Raw genomic sequence first — 15878 nt, 5'->3', positions numbered from 1 at the left:
TCCTGTCTGAATGTTCGCCGCTTCGCAACCGGAAGGCATAGAAGGGGAAAGAACACTCATCTCAGGAAGGAGATGGGGGCAACGGGAGGCATCCTTGCCTCCACATTCTGCTTACAGCAAGTCTGGTCTCCTGCCGTGTGCAATAAACCCAGTGACCTAGTCCTCGTGACCAGAGGCTGAAATGTGAAGGGCCACGCCAGTAGATCTAGGACACAGGCCGGTGACGTGACCAGGTGGACAAGAGACAGTCCACCGCTAAGGGCGAGAAGAGTATCCCACAGACAGTTAACGGAGTGTAAGAAACGGAGGAGGAGAGGAGATGTGAATTACCTCTTTTTCACAGTTGGAGTTAAGAGTGAGCATAGCCATGGGGCTGTTGGGTGCGCTGCTCCCCGGCACTGGAGGCATGGCATGGTCGCCAGGCTGGTTTGGACATGGCGGGCTCAGGACTTGGCCGGCATGTTTGTTTGCTAAAGTGGTAGAAAGGTACTGCTTTACCTGGTGCCTCTGGGCTTGCTGTATGTGGTACTTGGTGGGGTTTTCCAGGTGGGTCTGCACCTGAGCATGGCCACGGAGGGAAGAGAAGATAGCAGTGTTATTCTGAGGTTTCAAGCACCTCTTCCTGTAGCAGACATTGTGAGGCTGGCCAGTCGACCAACAGAATAGATTACCAACCCCCTGTAAAGTACTGGCCATTGTGCTAAAAATATAAAATAAAATTGACAGTACTAAAGCTGAGAATTTAAATCGCAGGATTTGTTGCTCTTAGGATCCAGAGTACAAACTGTCTGTTTGACCTCCCTGATAATTAGCTATACATTCTATTCTGTCCTGGTGCCCTTTTTCTCACAGCTAGTTATTAAATACTTGTAAGTATCTATGAGAAAAAAATCTGCCCGACACAAAATCAAAATAACAAACTTGAAAATGCACAATTCTGTTTATCCCATTTTCTTTGCAAATAGAATAGCTTTCTGTTAAAACATATGTATATGCACAAAGACACACAATTGTGCACATTCTCCACACCCAGTAGCACACACACACTCAGAATCACACTCACAGATAAACACACACACACACACAAAATCCACATGCACACGCAAAATCTTTAAGAAATAACTATAAAATTGACATAGAAATAATCAGAAATATTGCCATGTTTAAAAAAAGAGTTATGGATACTTCCTTTCATATACAAAAATATGATTATTCAGGATATTAATTATGAATGGACTCAATGGAGAAAGCAATTCTACTCAAAGCAGTTACATTCAAGTGAGTACCACTTGTATGTGTGTTTTTAAAGGCATACATATTTACAAACCAGCACGGTATTTGCTGTCCATTTCCATAAACACTAACAGGGAATTAGAAATGCCTTTTTTTTAAATAAACAAAATCAATGACATTCGATTTAAAGTTACTTTTCACTGACAAACACAATTTTATCTCATACACTCTAAACAAGAGCTGGTGGGGAGAAAGCAGTTACCTACTAGGGAAATAAATCTTACTGCTATTCACTATTTCTAAAACTATAGTAAATTACATCTTAGGGCATCAGAAAATAAATAGCATTAAAGGAGAGGATCTGTCCTTATTTCGAATGATATTAAAGAGACCGATCTACATTCCCTTGCGTCAGGCTGCAGGTGTGGATGGGAACGAACGCTCACCTGGTAGTGACTGTATTCTAGCATTTCCAGCATAGCAACGTTTCAGGCAGCCCTGAACCGAGGAGACGCTGCAGATCACTTATTCCTCTCCCTCTACTCTCTGTAATTCCAATCCGGAGAGCGACCGGCATAAAGAACGCACCATAAACAAGGCATCCCGAGGCACCGAGGCACCGCCGGAGACGTTATCACAGCAGCACAGCTTATAATAACCTAAGCTAATTAGTTATGCATGTAAAAAAAAAGCTGTCCTCACAAGGGACTTTTTTTTTTAATTCCTACTAGTTTGGTCTTAAATATTGATATCAGTTTCTTTCCCTGCTGGCTTGACGTCATGCTTTTTTTCATAGATATAAAAGGACCTTTTTAAGGGATGAGCTATCAAAGTCAAGCTCACTGTCAGATCAAGGCCAAGTCCTCATTCATCTTTCGTTCCAGTAGTATTAATGGACAATGGTGTTTCTCTTTCAGCCATAGGTTAGGAGCTGGATGCCCCCTTCAGAGGAGACGTTGCCTAAAAGCTACTGTTACACATGAGACTTCCCTAATGGCCAAATACCCGTGCCATGTGTGACTGCAAAGAGATAGACTTAGTGGGGAAGACACCCTCCAGACTCTTCAGCTTCATCTTGCAGCCCAAGGGACAGCTTCCTCAGAAGTAAGTAGACCAGAACCTGCCTCTTAACCTTAAGTCAGCAAATGAGGGAGTGTGCACACAGACACACACACACACACATATAGACACACGCACAGACACACAGACACACACACACACAGACACACACACACATAGACACACACACACATAGACACACACACACACAGACACACACACAGACACACACACACATAGATACACACACACACATAGACACACACACACTCACACACACACATAGACACACACACACACATAGATACACACACACTCACACACACACATAGACACACACACACAGACACACACACATAGACACACACACACATAGACACACACACACAGACACACACACACACACACATATAGACACACACACACATAGACACACACACACACACAGACACACACACACACACACACACTCTCTCTCTCTCTCTCTCTCTCTCACGCATGCACAGGGAGAAAGAGAGACAGAGACAGACAGGGGGACAGAGAGAGAGCCAGAGCCAGAGCCAGAGCGAGACTCATACTCACATAGAAAAGGAAAAAGAAAAAACTTTCTTAGCTCATCCTCAAATAAGGAAACATGCAAATTCTTGCTGGAAACTGTGACACAATCCAGGGATCCACAGTTGTCGCATGTACGTCCCTTTCCATCTGTCCATCCCACTGTTTACTGATACTACATGCTAACCATGTATATCACAGTCCGTTCGCCATAAGCAGTCAGAATATAGGGACGATTTCTAGCTTTATAAAACAATTTGCCGCCCAGGGTGAAGCTAAGGTGGAGAAGAGACAAGTCTATATTTAGAAATTAGGATAGATGCTGCTTACTGTTCAAATGGGATGATGCTATTTTAAGCGTAAATATTTGCAACTCATTAATTTTGTCAAAATCCTATGGCTACTGAGGTACTTTGGGCTGACCACCTCAAATCTGTCTGGCCTGACGCGCACTGTGGGTTCTCGGGCATTTTCAGTTTTGTGAAAGGGTCCAGACGCGATAATGATGAAGACAATAGACGGGACGGAAATAAACATGAAATGAGGGCAGGGAGCAGAATGTGCTCATTTCACTACTCCCCTTAAAGAGAGACACGGCTGCATGCTTAAAAATAAACACCGATTCACTGGCAGAGCGAGCCCCTTTCTTTAATGAATCAGAATGCTGTGCTTTAGTAAGGGACTCACTCTCTCCGGCTCTGACACCGAGGGCTTTACTACACTTGGGTTTGGAAGTAGAGGGAAATTTTTCTTTGCAACATTTCTATCGGTTCTCTTGGGTTTTCCAATAAGATGGCAGGGCTGGGGAGATGGCTCAGTTTAGTAAAGTATCTGCCTCACAAGCGTGAGGAGCTGCGTTCAATCTCCAGAAGACACATTTAAAAAGAGCAGGCCACCACTTGTAATCCCAACAGCACTGTGGTCATGGAGGTAGACAGGTCTTGGGATCACTGGCTTGGCACACCATCCACATCAGCCAGGGCCTGCTTCAGTGAGAGTGGCTGTCTCAAATAAAAGCAGTGGATAGAGACTGAGAAAGACCCTGAGGTTGACCTTTGGCCCCATATGCACAGACAGGAGGGGCTAAGGGAGAGGAAGAGGGAGCCTGGAAATGCTAGGCTGGGGACAGAGCATTGACAGGTATTTTCAATCAGACACCATACACAGGTAACATGGCTGAGGGGTACAGTGGGTAAGGAGATGAGGAGAGAGGGGAGGCTTGAGGACACTGGAAGCTGCACGTTTCTCCTAAAAGGAGCATGGATTCAGGCTGCAGCTGACTCGCTGTATGGGCAGGCACATCAGTCTATACAGCTTAATCACCCAGATTTTCAAAGGGAGCTGACAATGTACGGTTTTTAAGTGAAATCTCTTAATTAAAGAAAACCCAATGTTCTATTTTTCCTGTAGCATAGGACAAAGCAGACTGGGAGTGCAATCAGGGAGCAAACCACCAGGGTGTGTTTTCTGTCTCGGTGTCTGTGGGCACGATCTCGCTGACACACTCCTGAAGGATGGGCTGGGTTGAGGAGTTGCTCTTCTGGGAAGACCGTGCTGGAAGATCACTGTTTCCTGGAAGTTCCCTGAGGGCGGGGTGCCTGATCGCAGGGTCAGAAAAGGAGCTGAGGACTCCACACCCATGTTCAGGATCAGACAGTACACACGCATAAGCCATTACTTCTCCAGGCCTTTAGTCCTCATGTACCAATGTGCATGCTAAGAGAGTGGTAGAGCCTGTTTTCAGTGTCAGAAGAGGCTTATCAAATATCAGAAAGAGCAGTCCACAAAGTTTTGTCTTAGGAGCCTGTTAAGTTCTTCCAGATTCCTGTTCGGGTGAATTCTATCAATCTTTACCAGCTGAGCATGAGAATGGGGAAGCTTTGGAAAACAGAAGATTACACGCTAGCATAGCAATAATGACTTTCTAAGATATCACATGCTTCTGTGTGTGTGTGTGTGTGTGTGTGAGTGTGAGTGTGTGTGAGTGTGAGTGTATGTGTATAGTATTAGTATAGAGTTAGTTTTCAGCTTGGAAATACTCTGAGGGTCTTGAGTCTTCTGATCGCACTCTGAACCACTGACGTAGACCATGTTAGCACCATCATGGCTCGGTTGCATGCCACTGTGAACAGGTCTAACCCCTGAGTGACCTGCTTTTCTCAACCTGAAGATGCTGGAGAGAGACACTACTCTGTTCTCACTCTCTTACACTATCCTTATGAGGAGGCTCTAAAACCCTCCTCATAAAAGTAAAAGCCCGAATAAATAAAATGTTGTGCAAAAATTGAGTGTGTCTGACACTTGCCGTCCGAATCACCTGGCTACAATATTCTGTATATTTACCACAACACAGTATTTACATTTCACAGTAGCTGTCCACAAGAAAGTCCACGGGATTTCACATGCCTCTCAGGTACCTCTCTGAAGGCATCCCTACACTCCTGCCTTCTTCATTAAGATCATGAACTGATTGCAGAGTTGGAGTGAATGCCTTCCTGACTACCACAGAATAGCTCTCTGACACTGACAGGCTATTTCCCTCTGCGGCCCATCAGCAGTCAGTGTAAGAGGTGGTCACAGATACCACAATGCTAGCTGACTCCCAGATCACTGCCTCAAACACAGCTCATTTGAACCGACAAGGCTCTTTCTCTCCCTCCACCATTCTCTACTGTGAATTTGAACAAATCCATGAAAAGTTCCCACCAGCCTCTCAGTTTATAATTGATTTTATTTTTTATTCAAAAAGGCAACAAAAATTATTAAGGTTTGTTTACTTGTGTTTTGGGAGAGAATTCTTCTTCATCCCATCCTCTAAGGCCATTCTGCACACACTGCTTTCTAATGGGAGTTTCCGAGAGCGGCCAATGTGCAATCACAAAAGGCGAAAGTTAGCTTTCTCAAGTGACTTGGGGAAAGCCTCAGAGAGAGGCGCCCCAGATCAGTATCTGAGTGTCTTTTTGAGGCATACTCCTGATGTTACAAGAGAAAACACAAGCCCAGAGCTCCGGGTCTGGTATAGATAATCATGTTTTCTACATGATCCATCCAAAGTGTCCTTGACAAAAAAGAAAAACACAAGGGAATTCGGAGACGAATTCTGATACAAAGGAGAAGAGTAGAAGCCAATGAAAACAGAGCACTTGAATAAAGAAAGATACAAAGGACCAGGTTTACCAAGCCCAGGGCCTTTCTCCATCATAGGCTTTTACCCCCAAAATCTTCTTATTGAAGATGGATTTTGTATTTTTAAATAATGAGAAAACAAAAGAATGATAGTGTTTCATGACGGCTGATACTAATATGAAATTCAAATAAAGTTGTACCAGATCACGCTCCTGCAGCTAGTTTGCATATTGCCCAGAGTTTGTTTCCTGCCACCTCTGCAGAGTATTAAGCAAGAGATAAGGGAAGAGTGGATATGAGGAGTCCGCATGGTGCCAATATCTGAAATATTTATACTTTGTCCGTTCATAGAAGGTACAGAATAAAGATTACCTATTGAATAGACAATCTATTTCAAATCTTTTAGCAAGATTTTAAGGAAGGAAAAGAATGATCATTGTAAAGCAAAAGGATATACACACAAATATATGTATATGTGTGTGCAATATACACATTTGTATAAATGGTTCAATAAATTGTGTGAAGTCAAATCAGCTGCTGTTCACTGATGTCATGTTACATTCTTCCCCTACTGCCTTTTAAATGACAATTTATGAAGAAATCAATATGCAATAGCAATCGCTGAAAAATGCTAAGACCAAGGAAGCTAGTTAGCTGGCATTCTTATGTTACTCAGGCTGTGTGTATGTGTGTATTCAGTTTGTTAATGTGCTCCAAATATTGTCTTAACTGTGCACATGTAAGAATACAGGGGATACTTAATTATCCCATAAAGGATCAGAAACTCAGACACTTGCCACGGTTATAAGTTGGGAGCAGGTCTCACTAACTATCCAGATAGACATGTTTCAATGATTTCTATTTGAATCATGAACTATAAATGAATAAAGAAGGAAAGATCGACTGCTTTCAATCCAGCAATGTGACCACAAGCCTTCTTCATGTGTTTAAACAAAAATATGGATCTGCATGCAGACTCATTGGTCTAGAGAGTTGCACATGGTCTCTCTGGGCTTCTGGACTCAGAGCACTGTGGTGTAAGTAGATAAACAAAGAATGAAGACTTTTTTTCTCCTAAAATCCTAATGTTATACTAGACCAGCCCTATGAAAAATTCCTAGTAAGCTTGTTTTTCTGGGGTAATAAATAATAAAAAAAATGCCCATTTATGAAGTAAGAGGGATGCACGCTTTAGTTTTAGGATAAATGATATTTAGAGATCTCATAAAAATGTATTTTGGGGACTGACTAGAGAGATAGTTCAGCGGTTAAGAGTACTAGCTGCTCTCCAGAGGACCTGGGTTCAATTCCTGGCATCCACAATTTTTTGTACCTCCAGTCCTCGGGGATTCAATGCCCTCTTCTGGCCTTTCTAAGCACTGCATGCACACACACACACACACACACACACACACACACACACACACAGAGGCAAAACACTCATAAATATAAACTGAAAATAAGGGTTCAATTTTTTGCAGTATTAGTATATTAAAATTTTACTGTATCTGTTGTTTCAGCTGTTAAATATGAACATATTATTAAATACTAAGAGATTTTGAACCATAAAGAACAGAACTTGTATGCATTCATTCGCAAATGTCTGTTGTGTGCCCAACAGTACACAACAATCTTAGAATCAATCTTAGAGTGAGTCAATTCAAACCACATCTCAAAATGAAGCCACTTGGATAATGCAATAAAATAGTCTTCAAAGTGTCTGTGCATACTTCTGTTTGTAATTGATTGACAGATTAGAAAGGCTGTAAGGATAAAGGGGGCATAGAAGAGACAGAAGGCTTTCACTCTGCTACCGGTTTGTGTTTCTCACAAGCTGGATTAAGAAGTTAGGCAGTAGAAGACTACATATCCATGAGTACGGGCACCACAAATTGGACCTAATGAATTTAATAAGAAAATAAAGATGGACACAAAGTTGGGGAGTAGGGAAAGGGGGGTGTCTCTGGGAGGAATTGGGGATATGATCAAAATACATTATATGAAATTCTTAAAAACTAAGAAAACAAAGCGAGGGAGAAAGAGCTTCAGTAGGACTCAGAGTTGCTGTGAAGACTCCCTGCAGAGACAGGCTGAGAGATCTCTCCAGCAAGAGAGAACAGCCAAGAGCCGCGCCTGAGGAAAAAGCAGTACGTGACTTCTGAGTTTGTCTTTATCAGCGCCACTCTCATCCCTAAAGCTCAAAAGCTCAAACGTTAACAGTTTCCTCATGGAAGGAGAGATACTTTAAGAAGAACACGTAACATGGCTCCTGTTTGAAACTTCATTTAAAAAGTTTGCATAGTCATTGAATCTGGTTGAAAATTATACCCTTTGAACAATGTAATTTCAATATCTATAAAACCATATAAATAACTATTAAGATACATGAGAACCCCACCCAGGTGCAGTTAAATCAACAGCAAATACTACCTCTTTGAAAACCTCAACTTTGCTTCATAGCAACTCAATCCAAAATTCATTTTCGGGGAATAAAGCCAAGGTTCTTGTCTCCCCTAAAGAGAAGACATTCAGGGGAAATGTCTCGGCAACACTAGGTTGAGTCTTTTGCTGCTGTTAACATAAAGACAACTTGTGAACAAATACCCAACGACTCCTAAAGAGATCTGATGTTGACAGTTTTAACACCTTGGTTTAGGCTGTTGCCATTGAGAGATACTCATTTGTCCCCCTGCCAGTCCTTTTGCAAGCTTCCAAAAGATGCACATGCAGTTCACGCAGGGAAAACAATATATCCTGACCTTAACACTTCAAGGTTTTCACCTGACCTGCTTCCATCAGAAAGTTCTCTATTCTCTATTCACTTAAATAATTTGCTTTGGCCCCAGCTAAGAAACAGGAGAAACCTTTAGAGGTTGTTTAAGAAAGGGACGCAGAGAGACTGGTGTTTAAATGCGGGTCTGAAGTTGGTAAGGACTGGCCTGTTAGCAGGAGGAGCCACCCAGGCAAGGACAGAATCCTCATGTGCAAACCTGCCTCACTCACATGGTGCAGCCGCAGCAAGACTGTCCACATTCTTCATGTGGTACCCACTTGACCACGACCTACTTGCCTTCTCTTCCATCCTGACTTCTGAGCCTGCTTCGTTAGTTCCTCTTTCTTCACATCTTACCTATGAAGGCTCAAGCTTGATTTCAACTATCTTCACTCACAGCTCTCGTGATGCAAGCCAATCTTGTGGATATAGAGCGCCTATTATAGACCTCTCTGAACTCCAGACTCATTTCTACCTGTCTATACAGCTGTCCACACAGCAGACAGCTCACAACTGCCCTCCAAGCCAGCTCCTCTATTTCAAGTTTCCTGAGCCGCTGGAGTTATAGACAGGTGCGTGCCATTAAGGTTTTATGGATATTACTGTTTTGCATAGGCCAGAGGTTTTCATATTCCAAACAACTTGATGACCTTTGACTCCTTTCTTTCCCATGTATCAATATATATCACCAGCAGTTATTGACAGTCTTGAGGATATGATATACTCAGAATTTAACCAAGTCTTACCCTCTAGTGGGACGACCACCTCCATTTGTCATCCAGATGAGTAAATGTATCTCTTGGCTCTACTTGCTTCTGGCTTTGACCTTGTACATTACATATTCAATGCACATTAAATCACCAATCTCATTGGATAAGCCAAATGGGTAGAACTTTCAAATGGAAAGGAAGATAAACTGACACACGTGAAACACAGTATTACATGTGAAATGTCCCCGCCGCCTCATGGATTTGAAAACTCAGTCCCCAGATGATGATGCCATCGTGAGGGGTTGTGGAACTTCCAAGGGCTGGGAAACTGAAGGAAGTGGGCCTTGATGGTTAGAGGCCAGCCTTACTCCTTACTGGGGTAGGCCATATGTAACAAGCCTGTTCTGCACAGAGCTCTCTGGGCTGCCATGTGTTCCTCTCCATGAAACGTGCACCCAAATCAAACTCTTTCCTCTTAAGTTGATCAATGTGACTAAAACACATATTTGTCTACCTAATCACAACTCTGTTCAAGGAACAGTGATTCTAAGTTTAAGGTTCCCATTCAAGCAAAAACTATGAATCAATCTCTCTCTCTCTCTCTCTCTCTCTCTCTCTCTCTCTCTCTCTCTCTGTCTCTCTCTCTCTCTCTCTCTGTCTCTCTTACACACACACACACACACACACACACGCATGCACACACGCACACATGAGTACATACCTATACATAAACTATAGTGTGTAGCCACCCTATTAGGTACTATCTACTCATTAATGTAACATCCATCACTATTTGTGACAACAGAGTTATGTGTCTAGTGGCCCACAGAAGCCGTCATACTTATCATATTGTCCTTTGGAAAATACTTGCTAATGATTAGTTTCTGATAATCAAGGAGTTGCTCATAGATATCTAAAAAGAGACATGGGTTAGAGTAATAATGAGGCAGTACCTAGGTGAGGCATGAACTTGGATACTACTGTAATGGGGTCAGACTCTTCACTGTGAAGGCTTGTCGGTATATTGTTAGGTATTTAGCAGAATCTCTGGCCTCTCCCTGTTACACGCCAAGAGAATCATACCCTAATCCCAATGTAGTTGGCATAAACAGTGATGTCTCCAGGAACTGCCAGAGGCCTCCCAGGGAAGGAATACAGCTGTCCCCCTGAAGAACAGGGTACAGAGGTGGGCACAATGTAGCCATCCAGGTCCATATTGTATAGACTTGTGAAAGGAGGGGAGGGGAGTTCTTACTGTAATTGAGAACACAACATCAATTACAACATGTTTCTACATGTGCATGGGCAAAATAAAATCTATTGACAAATCCCTGAGAAAGCTTTAAAATGTCCATCTCAGTGCTACAATTATAAATAAGTAATGTTTTATTTGTATGTTATTTTCTGTAATAAGTAAAGCACTAATTTTGTTATTAGAAAATTATAAATCCCACCCACCAAAAAAGCCTGTAGATCAAATAATAAAAGCATATTCAGGCAAAATTCTTTTCTTTTGAAACTTTTACAAATGATAAACCAAGCCAGGAAACCGTTGTTCAGCAATAAAAACTGCCTTGTTTCCTTTTTTTCTTGAAATATTTGATCAGATTAAATGGACTCTGCTATTTATGAAATTTCTAGTCTCACATTCAAGCACAGTTTACGTTTGTCTAATACTTGACACATTTTTCTGGTTTTGAAAAGGGCTGTGATTACGTGGTTCAATGGTGCCCTTATAATAGTCCATTGTGAGGGCCAATGAGCCTCCCCCTCCTTATGGGAGTAGCTAGGGCAGCATCCCACGTGCCCTAACTTCTCTGTGGGCTCCAGTTTAGCATGGCCTTGCATGGCAGACGTCTTTTTGTCTTAATATTTCCTTTCAAACGAGGCCATTGTTCACAGTTTATCGGGTATTAGGACCGATTATAACCAGGCAGCCGAGCTCTGCCACATAAGGGCCGGAGCTCTTAAAAAACTGGCAGTGGGCAAGTTTGTCACAGAGGAAAACATTGCCTTGGGCCTAAGTAAAAGGTCAGTCAGCAAGCCCCCGTCAGACACGAGAGCTGAATGCGACTGGTTTGAAGGTCAAGTCCACATGAACTAAAAATTGGCAAAGAGGAGCCTCATAATAACAGCAGCTTCAGGGGCTGTGTCATGGGACAGAGGGGCCTTGGCCTCTGAGGAACTGCACTGTCTCTCGCAAGTCCTAAAACCAGCTTCTTACATTTACATAGTGGCAAAACTTCATAAACAGCAGCAGCCCAGGAGCACCATCTGAAGCCAGGCACTATACTGAGACTTATGAAGGCCGGAGCCCCTCCACCTAACTCATACTTTCCTACTGATGGGCACTGTTCCCCCCGCAGAGCAACTTGAACAGGGTAGTGACTGGGTAGACAAAGGTGTGTACGGTGGCTACTTCTATCATCTTTGTGACAAGATCTGAGTCTACCCAGGTGAGTCCATACATCAACCTACTGTAAGGAAAGAAAGACTCCCTGTAGGAGAGAGTGCTTCAAACAGAACAGGGGTTCATGCAGTATCTTAAGGTATCATTCTCTTTCTATCTAACTCAAATATCACAGAGAGGGTAGAGGAACGAGAGAGATGGGGCAAAAAGCAAGAGTCCCCATGATGCTCTGAGGCAGAAGCCTTGCAACACAGAGGGCTCCTGGGAAATTGCTCGCTTCCATTTTTCAGTGAGCTGCCTTAGTCACTAAAGGTTGAACTGGGCTTAAAGGAAATTACTGAAAACCAAAAAGAGTGCACGTAAACTTTTGACTTGATTTTTTTTTTTTTTTTGTGCTCAGTTGAGGCCTAACATATGGATGCTGAAAGCATGAGCAGGGTTTCAACTTTGGAAGGGAGTTTACAGGACACAGCACAGGTCAGATCAACGATGAGGCAGGGTTACATCAGCACAGTGGTCCCTACACCACTCTCTGCTGCTAAAGTGACTGCTAAGACTTCTACATGATCAGTCAGTGGACACATGCCTCTGTGTTAGGCAATCTCTTTCTATTCACTTTCTGTTTTCTTGACCCACAAAATGGCAGCATGTGTACTTAGTTAACACAGCCCACCCATGACCCTATTACAAGCAGAAAAACACCTGCATGCAGCTTGCTACTGTGGTTTGTGTTTGTCTGGGGTTTTTTTTTTTTTGTTTGTTTGTTTGTTTTTACATACTTCTAAGAGAGTATGGCCATGCACTCCTAACTGCTCTGGGTTTCATGAGATCCCTTGAGCTCGTCTTCCCTGATGTCACAAGGAAATCAGTGGGATTTGCCTATAACAACCTTACTGATCAATCAGGAGAGTTTGTCTTAGCCACAAAGGACACAAGGACGCATCTTCAAACACATAGAGAGTACAGAACTGGATTCATATTGACCTTTTCAGATCAAAGCAGAGTTCGAAATCAGATCTTCCTCTTTCAAAAAAAAAAAAAAAACAAAAATCCAACAATCTCCATTTATGTCCTCTGAAAGCTGCAATACCCAAACTAAGAGCTTCTTTATAACTGGTGCAGCTTTTGTTTTCTTTCATTACAAACGAAGCACAAGGAAAACCAGACACATGGACAAGCAGGACCACAAAACTCAATCCACTGCCTTCTCCAAAGCGGCATCTCAGAAAGATTGATGGTCTTTTATCCATAAAAATGTATACGTGTAGGACACAGCTACAAAAGACCAGTGTACAGGTTTGGCTGTGTGTGTGTGTGTGTGTGTGTGTGTGTGTGTGTGTGTGTGTGTAGTAAAAGTGGTGCACACCTTTAATCCTAGCAGCAGGAGGCAGAGGCAAACAGATCTCTGTGAGTTTGAGGACAGCCTGGTCTAGAGATTAAGATCCAGAACAGCTAGGACTACACAGAGAAACCCTGTCTCAAAAAATACAAGAAAGAAAGAAAGAAAGGAAGGAAGAAAGGAAGGAAGGAAGGAAGGAAGGAAGGAAGGAAGGAAGGAAGGAAAGAAGGAAGGAAGAAAGAAAGAAAATAAACAAAACAAAACAAACAAACAAAAAAAACAAAAGCAAGGGAAACATAGAAGTACCAAGTCCTGCAGGCTAAGGCAGTATCCTAAGGACTTTCTGGAGATGTGACTCTTGGATCGTTCTATAGCCCTGCCACATGGCCACTCTTATTCTCCCCATTTCTACAACAAGAAAACTAAGAATCACTCCAAGTTCCTTGACCAAACACTGCTATGCTATAACAATTGATAGAATTCATATGTGCAGTAGAATTTTGCTGGTTTTTAAATAGCTTGGAGAGAGTTTATGATTATTACATGCTTTGATTATTTTCTTTAGTTCTTCATTATGAATGAGCTGTCTGAACCACGCTCACCGGCTTTCCCTGGTAAGTGCATGAGAACAGGGGAGAAGAGGAAGCAGAAAGACTGTAGGAGCCAGAACACCAGGACAGACATCACTCTGGGGCTGGGTCTTCTACATATAACAGGAAGTCTGCACCAATACAATATCAGCGACGTGGCACAAACCACAATCTTTACACCATTAGTTAATATGTCATTGCTAATAAGGGAAAAGCCATGAGACCATCTCTGTTGATGAAAAGCTACAAGCTTCTGAGAGAGGAGGAAGAATCAGTTTTCTTCACTGTAGTCAGCCCTTAACAAATATGCATATGATCTACACCAAATAGATTCATATATATATGTATATATATATATGTGTGTGTGTATACATATATATATATACATATATATATATGAATTTGAGAGGGGTGGGGAAGATATGGCATGGGTTAGATGGAAAGAGGGGAGGAGGAATAATGTAAATAGTGTACCCATGTACAAAATTCTCAAAAATGTTTAATTAGTTTTACTTCATAGAAACATGATTTCGTTGGGACTACAGCTCAGAGGTAGAGGCTTGACTGCAGTTATAAAGCTCTAACCACAATTCCTAGCATTGTACAGGGCAAATATTGATGAGTTTGCTGGCAAAGGTTACTTATCACATCATCCTTAAAACTCTCAGTAATCACTGAGCGGTGGTAGCAAACACCTTTAATCCTAGCACTCAGGAAGCAGAGGCAGGCAAGATCTCTGGGAGTTTAAGGCTAGCTTGGCCAATAGAGTGAATTTCAGGATAGCCAGGGCTATACAGAGTAACCCTGTTTTGAAAACCCCAAACCCAACCAATCAACTAAACAACAGCAAAACTCTGAGCACTCTGGAGGCTCCGCAATTATGCCCTGCTTTATTTGTGATTTAGTCACATTTTCTCTGTATATTTCTTGATCCTCTCTGTGGAAAATTTTCAATTTATTATAAAGAATAAAAGTGTTACTTGTTAAAAACAAACAAACAAATGAATAAGCTTTATCTTTCAAACACCATCCTTACCATTAAATCAAAGCTGTACCAGAGGATCAACAGCCACCCTAGCTGGGAATGGGTCAACAAAGACTGACTTAACAATGGAGAAGGTCAAACCAGCACATGTGCCCTGTGAGAGCTGCCTCCAGACATGGAGTAATTAAAGGATGGTGGCTTTTCTTCCCTGTCTTGTGGGGGAGAAGGTCGACAGGGAGCAGGATTGGACAAGCTCAACAGAAATTTTTGTTAGCCCAGTGCATCTAAGTATCATGAGATTTCTTTTGTTTTAAGTAAAAGTTAAAATATTGTATACTATAGTGATGTCCTTTATAAGAAGAAAAATAGAACACTGTGTCTCTGAAATACCAGATGCCATATTCCCCACCAAAAACCCTATCAAAAAAAAGTGTAGAAGAAATAAGAGCCCAGGTTACCCTCCTGTTACAACAACCAATCTTTCCAAAACAACAGCAACAAAAACAATGTGTATCCCAGAGACACAATACAGACATACACACATACACACACATAAACACACACATACACATATACACACATACATACACACACACATACACACACATACACACATATAAACACACATACACACATAGATACACACACATACACAAACACACACAGACACACACATACACATACACACACACACACACACACACACGCACAGTGGTGGGGGAATGAAGGAGGGAGGGAGGGAGGAGGGAGGGGAAGAGGAAGAAGGTGTTATTGTTTTAGTAGCTTCCTGATGATATTGTATATCATGTGTGGCAGACACAGAGAGACTGTTACGTGAAAGAAAATAAGTATGTCATTCTGTCCTCAAGGGGCTGACAATTGAAGGACTAGGTCCAGGGTTTGGCAGAGGCTAACCCACAGAGAATTGTACAGTTAAGACCATAGCCTCAGCTTCCATCAATTTTTCCCTTCAAGGAAGGAACACTGTGTGTTGATTGAAGGTGTATCTGGTTATCAAAACTGAGTGGGGATGAATGGGTTGCTACTGGCATCTAGTGGGAGAGTACAGGGGTGAAGCCAAATATTGCACAAGAGAAG

At 42.3% G+C, this 15878-nt stretch overlaps 1 protein-coding gene across 30 annotated transcripts in view; it reads right to left on the bottom strand.

Annotated features, from left to right (window-relative positions):
- Positions 1–15878, bottom strand: part of Mitf (melanocyte inducing transcription factor) — a 213232-nt gene that overhangs the window by 34570 nt on the left and 162784 nt on the right. For all 30 annotated transcript variants that reach the window (NM_001191089.5, NM_001398550.2, XM_087656052.1 and 27 more), the window contains 1 exon segment: positions 331–558. In NM_001191089.5, coding sequence (NP_001178018.1) covers positions 331–558 — 228 coding nt within the window.

The sequence above is a fragment of the Rattus norvegicus genome, chromosome 4, assembly GCF_021556685.1.
Source record: "Rattus norvegicus strain SHRSP/BbbUtx chromosome 4, alternate assembly SHRSP_T2T, whole genome shotgun sequence".
NCBI classification, from domain to species: domain Eukaryota; kingdom Metazoa; phylum Chordata; class Mammalia; order Rodentia; family Muridae; genus Rattus; species Rattus norvegicus.
This window is presented reverse-complemented; position numbering and strand designations above follow the sequence as displayed.